This window comes from Haemorhous mexicanus, chromosome 5, assembly GCF_027477595.1.
Source record: "Haemorhous mexicanus isolate bHaeMex1 chromosome 5, bHaeMex1.pri, whole genome shotgun sequence".
Classification (NCBI taxonomy): domain Eukaryota; kingdom Metazoa; phylum Chordata; class Aves; order Passeriformes; family Fringillidae; genus Haemorhous; species Haemorhous mexicanus.
The window spans coordinates 22,401,232-22,413,829 of NC_082345.1; the positions used below are offsets into that span (position 1 = coordinate 22,401,232).

General features: G+C 39.9%; 1 protein-coding gene across 5 annotated transcripts in view; it reads left to right on the forward strand.

Annotated features, from left to right (window-relative positions):
- The first annotated feature begins 5,272 nt into the window (after positions 1-5,272).
- Positions 5,273-12,598, forward strand: part of WASHC4 (WASH complex subunit 4) — a 39,282-nt gene continuing 31,956 nt past the window's right edge. For 4 of the 5 annotated variants that reach the window (XM_059846224.1, XM_059846223.1, XM_059846227.1 and 1 more), the window contains exons 1-5: positions 5,273-5,417; positions 9,343-9,482; positions 10,565-10,618; positions 10,737-10,802; positions 10,971-11,016. In XM_059846224.1, coding sequence (XP_059702207.1) covers positions 5,357-5,417; positions 9,343-9,482; positions 10,565-10,618; positions 10,737-10,802; positions 10,971-11,016 — 367 coding nt within the window. In that variant the 5' untranslated portion in view covers positions 5,273-5,356. Of the gene's footprint in view, positions 5,418-9,342; positions 9,483-10,564; positions 10,619-10,736; positions 10,803-10,970; positions 11,017-12,598 lie in introns of those variants that run through there. The other variant, XM_059846228.1, reaches the window with a different exon arrangement.

The window sequence follows — 12,598 nt, forward strand, 5'->3', positions numbered from 1 at the left end:
CTTCCATTTACTTCACAGACAACTGAAATGTTAGGTAATGAAAGGGAAAAATCACAAGAGGAGGTGACAGTTGTCACCATATAAGAAGAGCTGTATAAAGAAGAGCTGGGATTTAGTTTAGATTATATAGCAATAAGAGAGGCAGGGACATGAACGGCTGTGAAGGTGTGCTATAACACAGACAAAGATGGTATCTTCATAACATCAGCTTCACATTATCATCAGAGTTATGAATTCATAAAAATGAGTTTTAATAACCACTTAATAAATTGCCGGTGTAGAATTTCAAGTGCAAATACTTACAGTCAAGATTTTTGGTATCCATAAAATTATTAGGCTGACCTCTTTGACATAGGTCTAGTATGACCTAGGAAATGCCAACATCAGTGTTAAATATTGTAACACAGTGCATTCCTCTGGGCTTTATGTTGTTGGAAAAAGTGACACAAAACATTACTCATTAATTTTTGTACCCCAGTCAGAGAAGTACCTTGCAAATTATTAATTTCTTGTTCATTTGGGGAAAAATATCCTAGCACCAGTGCTTACTTTGTTTGCTTGTTTGCTTACATTTTATACATTAAGCTTCATTTTCTGATTTTTTCCTTTCAGTTCTGATCCCTTTTCATAAAGCCAATGTTTAGCTTTGGGAAAAAAACCTGTAATTACCCATAGTAAGCTTTTCAGCATGGGATTTTTCCTTTGTGTCACCAAATTTTCAGGAGGTGTATGTCAGCAAATGGCAAAAACTGATGGGGGGGTATGTTCACCAAGGCTATTCAGGAGTTAAACATGCTTGTACAATAGCAAAAATGTGCAAAATATGTGCATGTGCAGAAATGTACAGAACATATATAAGACCTAATGTAGCTGAATATTTTAAATCTTTGTTGATTTCTGTGAAGCAGAAGCTACTCAGTATCTTTGAAGACATCATCAAGACTTGGCAAGATCATTAGGAAAGACTTGCACACAGCGTGCACATACTGAAGTGCTTGGGAAACTGCTTGGAATCTTCCAGGATTTGCTTTCTTTTGAAAATCATTCCCTGGGACTCAGTAATCAACTAAATTAGTTCTGTATACGCTTTTTGTTGTTGGAAATCTACCCTGATGGCGATTTTCATGATGATTAAAGATTTGGTTATAGTTCAGACTCAAATTCCTCAGGAGCACTTTAGAGTTTACCCAGTTTTAAAGACTGAGTAATTAAAAAAAAAAAAAGGCTTTGTATTGTTGTTGATTGTTAATTAATGGCTAAGTATGTTAATTGCATTACAAGTTTCAAATAAAATTTTACACAATAAAAACATTTCATGGTTTTCCACTTGCTGAAGCAAAATTTTATGGGAAAGTTACCTTGTCTGTTGTCTCTGCAACATTTATATTTAAAACTTGTATTATTTTTTTCCCCAGAGGGTCCTAATTAGACATTAACCATTTAAAACCTTACACTTGACATTTGATTGTTCCAGACTAACCGAAAGGAGGTATATATTTGATGAGAAAAGGAGATTATTTCAACAATGTAACAAGTGGCAAGAACTATCATATGCAGATGCCTTACTCACATGAATAAATGTAAGTCTCTCAGATTGCATACGATAGATTAGGAACTACAGCTGCAAAAGTTGTTGCTATCTTAGTGGAGTGGAGCTGCAAAGAGCAGGTCTCAGACAGCAAATCCATTCTGGGAGTTCTGCCACAAAAACTTAGAGCAAGATCTTTATTTTATATAAAATGTTCAGAGCTAAGCATCAAATATTCCACAGACAAGGAACATAGAGAATAGTTGGGTTTCTGGAGATACAGCAAGTCAAATTCTTTCTCCTGTAAGTAATTACAATTCTAGTAATTAGTGACTGTCAGTCTTGGTGACGCTTTGCCTGTATACATGAGAAGCAATATTTGCTCTGGGTGCTTTCCTGCCCCCCCCCCTTTAAAAAAAAAAAAAAAGTTTCTGTTTGGATGGTTAAAATATCTGATGGATGGTTTCAAATATCAGAAAAATGCTGTTTAAAATACCAGGCAACTGAATTGTCCATTTTAATATGATATTTCCAATTGGGATTATTTAAAGGAAAAAGGGTTTTTAATACCTCATGGAATCAGGCTCCTGTTGATACATGAATCCATAGTAACCTAACCACTTCATAAATGAAACAGTCATAGTACCATATTAATTCTACATATTTTGGACTTTATTCTCTCATCCATTATTTCCGGTACTCAAGTGTAACAAGTAATTTCAGCTGGAAGATATTTGTGTTCACATTTTGCTCCGTCCCTGTGAAAGTTCATTATAAAATTTCATTTCATTACCATTTTGGCCTGACCAAAAGAAATGATTGTTTTATCGATTATGACTGTGTTCAGTAATGGTCAGCTTAGAAACTAGTGTCTATCAAACAAAGTCTAAAGAATTTTCTTACTACCCTATTTCCTAAAGATTCTAACAGATATTTGAGCAATCTTAGCAATTCCTTTGAGTTTGTACCACATCATAGCCTCCTGGTACAATGGAAGCTGTGTAACCCAGCTTTCAGAATTCTGTTTATAAAATGTCAGTAATTTCACATGAGTGAACAGCATAAAGCCATTCACTGATAAGACAGCCCAGAAAACTTATCAATCAAAACCAAGCCAGTCTCACTGCCAGTGAGCTTCAAGACAAAGTCTAAATCAGATTTTCAGAGAAAACAGAAATTCTAGCAGAATCTCCAAATTACCTAAATAATTTCAGTGTGAGCAACAAAACACTGCCACCTAGGGAGCCAAAGGAAAAGATAATTATCAGTCATTTAAATAAACCAACCATGAATGGCAGCAAAAATTTAACTGGTGTACTTAACTGAGTATAATTGTGAATTTTTTTTTTCAGTTACAGAGACTCCTGCTCAATTTTTTTTAAAAACCCATTTTATTTCATTGCATTTTCTTTTGAAATAATTTTCTTTTTCCATATTTAAAATAAGGGCTACATCACTTAGGCTGTGGGGATCACATTGCACCCTTTGGTGTGGCCACTGCACAGACCACCCAGCTGGATTACCTCGCATCCAGTTTTGATGATCTCACAACTTTACAATAAGCAACCCTGCAATATTTACTTCACAAATTCAGTTTAGGTATGGGAAGTGAGGGCCCTACCAAGTGCCAGTTCTGCAGGTTCCTCCCTTGTACCATCCTGCAGAATTGAAGGACACCTTTATCAGGCCTTTTGCTCTCTGTCCCAGAAAAAGGTGTTATAAATGAGAAGCTCGACTAGGCCAATATTCAAGCAGCAATCAATTTATTAATTAATATGGTAAAGTATGAGCAATACAGCACTGGATACAGTGGGGGAAGTTTCCCTCCAACTGCATGCTGATAGTTGGGGCTTACAGGTATTTATAGGGAAGTCCCTAAGCTTTCTCAGCAGTTTCTATTCCCAATTTTTATGTCACAATTCTATACACTATTGTGATTTAGTTTTTCTCAGGATGTATCCCAGAAAAGGAGTATCTCAGGTGGTGGTGGTTTGGTTTCTGAAAGAAGGAAGAAGTCTCCCAGATGGTGAGGTCCAATCTCCAGATGTGGGTCCAACTTTTAATTGCAAGGACTATAAATCTCATAACAGTGATGTCCAGCTTCCCTTGGTCAAAACTATTAATCATTGAGTTGATGTTCATCTTTCTTCCTCAACCTGCTTTTCACTGTTTTGTTAAGGCACGAGATAAGCATGTTTCCTTTTTATATATTCTACAGCTATAGTTTCAAAGATCCTTACTACAAGCAATATTCTAAAATTATACTTCAAAAGGTTATTATTGAAAAACTCTTTAAGGCTTAACTGCAAGAAGAAAGTTCCTGTCAAACAGCAACATCCTTAAAGCTTTAATTCAAATGCTCCTAAATCAACTTAAGACTTATAAAGGTTAATTGCGAACAAAGGATATGTTCAAAGGCCTTCTTCCATGCTTTACTTTCCTCAGTTATTATTAGAATTTGTCTTTATAACTGTCCCATGGCTTGTTTCCACACATATCACAATCACAAATACACACGTTGCCTGTATGCACCTGACACGAAACACAGCTTTGTATTTCACAACATCTTCATTTTGCATAAGAGCCAATGAGTGGAGAAGATGTATTGACATATTACATCATGATTATTTGACAACATGCTCCAAATCAGAGTTCTCTCCAGTAAAAAAGAACCCAACAAAGCAAACAACTTATTCCAAACATTGTTTATTTCATTTCACACAAAGCTGAATTTGATTTCTTCTTTCCCAGGACGGCCTTTTAGAATGCACTTTAAGTAAGAAACACTCATCAATAAACATGATCATTCAACCAACCAGATCTTTAATCCCTAAAAACTCTAAAAATCAATCGATTCCAAGGGATGGCTTCCTTTGGAGCAACCAGAAAGTAGGCGCTATTTTCAGAACTGTTGCACTAAAAAGTTAGCTTTTATGGATGGTCCTGCACTTACTGATACATCTCTCATCCGGGTTGCTGTTTTTGTTGCTCCTTCCCCACTGACACTGGTGATAATGCTTTTGAAAGCCAGTTCCTTTTCTGCTGATGCTACAGATTCTGCTGAGCTAATGAAATTGCTGTGGTCACTGCTAATGGTCCTGAACAGTTACTTCTCTTCCTTTCCCAAATATTTATATTTTTATTCGGATTTTACACCCCCTAGAGTCCTGGGAAAAAAGAAGAAAAGTGGCACGTGGATAAGTACCTCACGGCCCTTGTGAGGCCGTGTGACACAAACGACAGGGGGATGATTAGCGGGAGCTCTGCAACTCTCCCTGAGCTCCAGACCGTCCCAGAGCAGGGAAAATTCCTCGCACCGATTCCTTCCTCCAGCACCAGAAAGGGGAAGCGCTGGGGCGGCTGCGGGTCTGTCTCGCTTTAGGCTGCAGAGCCTTCCTTCCTGCCAGCAGCCTGGCAGAGCTGCGAAGCCGGTGTCACAGGGACTGGGCTGGGGTGCCGAGCCCCAGCCGAAAAGCAGGAAAGCTCCCATAGCCCCGGTGCCTCCGAGGCCAGCCCTGCCTCACCCAGCACGACCGGCTCAAGCTGCCGGGGGTCGGAAAAAGGGGGGAGCGAACTCCCCGTCCCACCGCGGGCATCGGGGCAGCGCTCTCTTTCTCAGCCGCGGCAGCGCTGCCCGGGGGGCGCGGCGGGCGGACGGAGGGAAGGCGGGAGCGGCGGCGGAGCGGCGCCAGCGCTGTCCCGCCTCCTCCCGCGGAGCCCAGGCTCCCCTCCGCCTCCATTTCCCGGCGTGCGGCGCGGGCGCGGGGCAGGAAGTCCCGTGCGCCTGAGTCAGGGGCGGTCGGGCGGCCGCTGCCGGGATCGGCGGGGATGGCGTTGGAGACCCTGTCCCCGGACTGGGAGTTCGACCGCCTCGACGACGGCTCGCAGAGTGAGCGCCCGCGGAGGGCGGGCCGGGCGGGGCCGAGCCAGCGGGGTGCGGCGGGAGCCGCCTCGGAGCCACCTCGGAGCGGGGGGAGGCGCGGGCTGAGCAGCCCCTGCTCCCTCCGGACCGCCCCGCTGCATCCCTGCCGGGAACGGAAGGGAGGAAGGGAAGAGGAAGCAGTCTCGGGAACTGAGCGGGGTCGCCCTCCCCGTGCTCCCCGCGGACCCTGACCGCGCCCCCGCCGGCAGCCCAGCGCTGGTCCCCCTGCGGCCAGGCCTGCGGGATGGGGGGGTGGGTGGGCGGCTGCCGTGACCTTCTTTGCTCTCCCCACCCTCTCCGTAGCTGTCGAGGTTGTTTTGGGATTGGGGGAGTGGCTCTTCCAGCCCTTCATCCTTTGCTTCCTCGGAGGCGTCGCCTGCGGTGCCCCCCGTGCGGCGGGGAGGGCTAGGCTGCTTGTTCCACTCTGTCTTATCTCGCACTAATCGGGCTTTTCGTGGGAACGGTGTTTCTTTCCTTCCCGGTCATTTCTCGTGGCTCACAAATTTTTGCAGTGGCTTCCTTGGTTATCCAGAGAAGTCACATTAAGGTATGTTGCGAGCAGTTCCCCCTTCACTGGTACAGGCTCTCTGTCACGGAAGGCGGGCGGTCACTTGCAGCTTCTCCTTTAAAATAGAATTGAATAAGATCTTCAGCGATGCTGAAGTCTTTCACGGTGGGTTCGTATGCCCGTCAAAATACACGTTTTACTCAGCCTGTGGAGGTGACCTAGTTTCCAAACAGGGAACTTATATGGTTGTCACGCTGTAATACACGCTGTAAATTGAACTGTGCCAAATTCATTATCCCAGGTGTTGCTGTGGAAATATGTCACTCATGGACCAACTGTTTCACATATAATGTTATCCCAGGGAATGATACTGTTTATGCCATGTTCGTTTAGTCTGGGTTTCAGTGGAAACTGAGGCTGTCCTGAGCAGATCTTTTTATCAATTCTCTAGCTGTGGAAAGGAAAATATAGCTTTTACTCAAAAGGCCAGCTCTCTGCTAGTTTGACCAGGATATGAAATGAAAATCCAAAAAATTTGCGTGACTTAATATGCCCTGTTATCACCATCTCAAGGGTGAAGAAACAGGCTGATCTTCAATCCAGAACAGCACACAGTGTTCTAGAGAAAAGCCAAAGAATAGTTGTGTGACTTGAAAGGCATTTTTTGTTCTTGTTGTCTACTTTCACTTTGTATCGCTAACATTTAGCAATTACAACTTTCTCAGCTGAGGACATAAGTCTAGTTTGTAAGTCTAGTACATCTCTGTCCTAGATATGTATGTCTATGGTGCTTTGCAAATCTTACTGCCAATGACTTCATTGAATATTGATATTGCTGATTTTATGGAAGTTAAGATTAAGTTGAGGGATCTGTGCTGCTGAGTTGATCTCTTGCACTGTTCCAACTATAATGCTTTAGTTTTATCACCTGAGGAGAAAATAAATCAAACTTTCTTGTAAACACATAATACCTTATCAAGTATGTATGCTGCTCTGAAGAAAAGGATGATATTTGCTTTCTATGATTTCATTTTCTTTCTCTGAGTCAATTTATTTAAGAAAAAGGTTCTGCATCTTAGAAAGCTTCTCTCATCTCCCAAGAAATTTTTTATCTGTGCAACTCTGCCTGTCTCTGGCTAGCAAAGAGCTTCCACTCTCTTGTCTCACTAAGAAAGTGAGAAATTATTCCTGTCTCTTATTTTATAGATGATCACTTCAAGGTAGCAAATTGATGGCTGTCAATAATTAAGTATTTGGAAGTATTTAATGAGCTGTAGTGTTGCTCAAATGCATCATTTGTCTACTGTCACCTTCCCGGTAACAGTCTGTGAGTCTCTAGCAGAGTGCTGTTGTGAGGTTTTGTTTGAGAAATGCTCAGTGTTTTTGTTTCATACAAACTGATTTGAGCAGCAATGTCAATTTCCTGCTCTTGTATGACTTTGAAGTTTTTTCTGTTCTTCCTATAAAGCCCCAGTGCCTGTCAGTTTTTCTGTTCTTAGTTTGTCTTTTGTTTGAAGGAAGGAGATGTACTGGGGGAAGTACCAGAGCATACCTCTTTAATGTCTCCCCTACTTTGGATATTGTAGCAAAGGCACTGAAGCTGACATGGAGGCTGGTTAAAATCCTTTCAGCAGGGCTGTGCATCTATCAGTGTTTTACTGGTTTGCTGCAGCAGAGCTTGCAGAAGATGCACTGGAAAGAACCTGAAGGATGAGATGGACTTGATGGAATAGAATAGTGCAATGATACAACTTAAGGGCTACACATCAGTGCTTGGAGTGCTGCTGATGGAGAGTGTTTTACTCACCTCTCCTATGTGAAATTCAATCTCCTGATCTTGACAATGCCTGTGAACTGTCTAGGCTGCAGGTATTGCTAGAACTCAGTGGCACTAATGCCATTATTGTGGGAGAGTGTGCTGTGCTCCTTGGGTAGGCATTGCAGTCTGCATGCCTTTATGGTTGGCATTGCTGCTACTTTCAAAGTACTATCTTAAAATTAATTCAGGTCTTCACTGAAGTCATTTCTCCTCAGTCTCAACCTCCCTGCACGTAGTCCTTTTCATCTTTTCCTTATCAATTTGTCTTTATTCATTCTTCCTTTTCTGCCTGGTGCAGTTTCTCAGTCAGATATTTTCTTTCTGCAAAAAAATGTTTCAATGATTGATTTAGCAGTGCTCTCCCACTGAAGTAGCCGTCAGCCACCATTTGGCTCAGTTTGCAATGACAATGACTAAGACGTTGAACATGCAGAATAAAGAATATATTATTTTTAACTTTCTAGACCAGTCTACTTGCTGAAATGTGAAAAGGGCGCATATAAAGCTATGTGACAGCTGAATTCTTGTGTAAGAAAAGTTCAGTTGTGCAGCTGACCTTCATTCTCTAACTTATTTTAGATAATCCTATTTTCAACAAATAGCAGAAGATCACAAGCTGTTAGATTTGTTATCTAATTATGGGAAAGACACTTTAGTCTTCACATGAAAAAGGATTGTACTTCCTGAGTGTGGGAGCCTTGAACTGTAATCATTTACTCAGTGATTCAGATTGTGCAGCTAAGTCAGTAGTTGTGTATAAACTGGGGAGGAGTGGGGAGCATCTAAATATGGGAAATAAAAAAGATCAGGATAGAGAGCATGAAACTGTTTTGCACCAATTGACCTTAGAATTACTTTGCTACTTAAGACCACAGTTGCTTGTGTTTGATCAGCTGAATGTTAGCCTTTGACCCTGTTTGTCCCTTTGAACCTACTTGCCCCTGACACTAACAGGACAGCTGTGCATTTCAATGCCCAGAAGAAGAAAAATTCTGCCTGAAAAGGGTGAATTTGAAAGTGGGAGGAAATGACTAAAAGCCATAAGCTTTCTATGTAATGCTCAAATAACTCACTGAGAGATACCAGGGAGAAGTGGAAAGTGGATTGCTTGAAGTTCAACTGCCACTCAGGCTGAAATGATTAGACCCATTGCCTCAAAGTTCTTATATAAATGCATTTGTACTGCTTCAGCTGATGGGTAGGGTCACCTGCTGTGCTACATTTTCCACAGTAATTTCTTTGCTCAGCACCGTATGTGATTAAGGTTTTTGTTTAACAATACACGTACCTTGAAAAATATTTTTTTCTGCATACTGCTTAGATGTTTGATACTCTTCAAGTAGTTTTTAAATTTCTTTTAAACAAACACTAAGTTATAAGATTGTTTTTAAACATTAAAGAACTTTGTTTTAAATCTGCATTTTATTAAAGAAAAATGCCACAGCAAAATGAGGAATACAGGACTGAAGCTAAATAGCAAGATATGAAATGTTTTTAATAACATTTTTTGATATTGCAGTTTATTGAATTGTCTGTAAAACTGTATGAATGTTATCAATTCTCAGAAATTCATGCTGAAGTGCAGTTGAAGAACTATGGAAAATTTCTTGAGGAATATACATCTCAGCTGAAGAGAATTGAAGATGCTTTGGATGACTCTGTTGGAGATGTTTGGGACTTCAGTCTTGATCCCATTGCTTTAAAGGTCTTCAAATATTTAATATACATTGCATCTGTTACTTTCCTAGTTTGTCCTTTCCTTCAAAACCTCCAAAGTAAAAGCTTGAAGCATTTGTGCTCTTAAAATTTTGACTTATGTCTTTGAGAAAACTATCCAATACTATTTTAATTATCAAGTAATTAATAAATTGGTGCATATCATATAAGAAGAAGTGTTCACATTATTATCTTCTAGTTTTACAGTTACTAGCTGAAGTTAAATGAATTTCTAATTTCATGTGTTGAGAAGGCTGGTTGCAGCAGACTTCTTCCCTGTGACTGTTAGTGTTTTTATCTGGGGGCTGAGGTTCCAGGAGAGCTTACTAACATTTGTAAAACTGCACAGTGAACTGTGTGTGTATTTATAGTTTGTATTTTGACCTAATGGTCTTGGTGCAGTATTGGCTGTTTTCTTGGTCACAAATTCTCTGTCCTCTGTGGAGCATTAGCTTTTTCTCTTCACTGAATTTGCAGACATAATTTTAAAGCACTTTTGTTGCCATATGAAACTTGTCTGTGCTGAAGATGCACTCTCAAGCAATCATCTGTCTAAATAATTTGAATAAATCATGTGTAGGGCTACCACAGTACTGCATGTCTATGGACTAGTCAAAATCAGGCTGACTTAAGTACAAATTGTCAATGCCTGCATACAGATGTATTTTCTGCTTCCTGTTTCCAGCATTTGGAATTATTAAATAATGTTTTATTTTTCCTGAGCTGTTTTTCTCCTTCATGTGCCATAATGATCCTGCTTTTGCTTTACAAGTTTTGTAAGTAAATTGTTGTTAATGGTATGTAGTATACCTGGTTATTTGCCTGTCTGCCTAAAGTGAAAGGAAGGGTATTTCCATGTGAACGTGAAGAGTGAAGGGTTCCTGCAGTGCAGGCTGCCAGTAATGTGCAATTGTGGCTCTCTTATTACTGACCCTATTTGAGATTAAACTGGGGGGAATACTTGCCTAGTTGGATGAATGAATTTTTGACTAATGTTTTCTAAAGTTGCTGATTTGTTGTTTCTGTTTGGTTGTTTTGTGGGTTTTTGTTTGCTTTTTATTTTAATTTTAGCTTTTGCCATATGAACAGTCCTCCCTACTGGAGCTCATAAAGACAGAAAACAAGGTAAGCACATTATGCTTAAAGGAAAAAAAAAAAAAAGTTATTGAGCCTCAATCCAAGCCCTCTAAATGTGAACTTGTTTGTAATCTGTGTGATTTTTTTTTCCTCACTTTGAGTCTAGGTTCTAAACAAAGTTATAACAGTGTATGCTGCTCTTTGCTGTGAAATCAAGAAGTTAAAATATGAGGTAAATTCAGCTGACTTTTATTATTTTATATGAAAAGGTTTGCAGTTTGGCATGCGGATATATACATCTATTTTTATCAATAAAGAAATAAGACATGTCTAAATAATTTTGTAGCTTGATTACATATATCCTATTTATTAAAAAACAAATTTCTGTTTTCATTGTTAGGCAGAAACTAAATTTTATACTGGCCTGTTGTTTTATGGAGAAGGAGGTAAGTAACTTATTTTACTTTAAAAGTATGTTGTTTTATATTATTGCTTCAGGTTACAGTAAATGCTACAATAACTGTAATTTTATTATATGGATACATGCTTTCTCTGTGAAGCGCCCAAGTAGAGAATTTAGAGTGTATAGGGATATATGTTAGTGTCTTGTAGCTGTCCTGAGTTAGCTTAAGATGATAAGGTTTATCTGTAAAGCCCTGCAGTAAGTATTGTTGCATGAACAGGAAATTTTGTTGCAGCCTTATTTACATGGGAAGTAGGGAGTGTGAGGTCCCTACATACAGCTTGTCTACTGTAGCAGCTATTTTGCAAGGTATGGCACTGAAAACATGTTTTTTACATGTAAACACATCCTGAACCAACTTATTTCCTTTTCTAACTACATTTGACATCGGTTGTAGTTTAACAGTAAATCTGTGATTTAACTGTAGTAAAACAATGAAACCGTTAATAACTAACTTGGCCCAAGTACTGGCCTCTTCAGGTATGCAATTGGTATTCCAAGACAAGTTGGAATGTGTTGATGTCACCTCCCCTTTCAGTGCAGGTAACTCACACTACATATTTAGACCATGGCATAAGAGGGGTCCAAGTCATCATCAGTCAGTTTACAAATGGTGAGACACTGCTTTAGATAACAGCTTTTTTGCCTTGGAGTTAAACTGGTAACTCCTGAATGACTGGCCTTAAGCTTTTACCTTAAAGGATACTGGTGTGGGAATAAGTACAGATCTTTGTCATAAGAGACATCAACAAGTGTGACAGAAATATCAGGCAATGTGAAATCTTTGAGCTCAGGACTGTTTATCATTCTTTTAAGTGCTATATAAGATAACTGTTGTGCTTAAGGAGCATGGAAAAATGGGGGATTTGTTAGCTTGTTATGTGGGAGGTTTTTTGGGGCGTGTGTGTGTTTGGTTTTTTTTTCCTTTTTTTCTTAGCAGACTTACTTGTCTTATCAGATATGGTTTTAAATATTTTAAAGTCATCAGCTGCCAAAATGATACTAGGAGATCCTTCAGAATTTCCATGTCTCTAGTGTGAAAAAGCCAGAGTATAGCAGGTTATTGTATTACAGCAGCAATTTGTTCCTGATGGGTGTTGGGCAGAGAATGCTTGGAAATGGCAGGAACTGAGAGGTCAGCCTTCTGAGGGTTAGGTAGGAATGTAGAAATTATGTTCTTTATTTCCATATCTCTCCTTATAGCATTTTCTTTGATAACAGCAAGCTTGCTTACTTTAAACAACTGGCAAAGTTACTGGCTCAAGGATGATTGAAATTTAAACAAATACTATGCTGGCTTTTTCCATCTATGTAAAGAAAACTTTTTTCCCCATCTTGTCTTTGCAGTGGCTAGGACTAGACTAGGAACTTCAGGTAGTTGGGTAGGGTTTTTTGGGACATAGACTGAAGAGATTAAAGGTTGCATAAAGTGTGGAAATGGGAAGTAAAGCAATGTTTAGTATCCTGTCCCAGAGCTCCATGTTAGAGAAAAATAGGGACTCCTTTAAACTCTGACAGCTATAAAAAGAATATATTTTATATAGCAAGAAGACCTGCATTTCTTA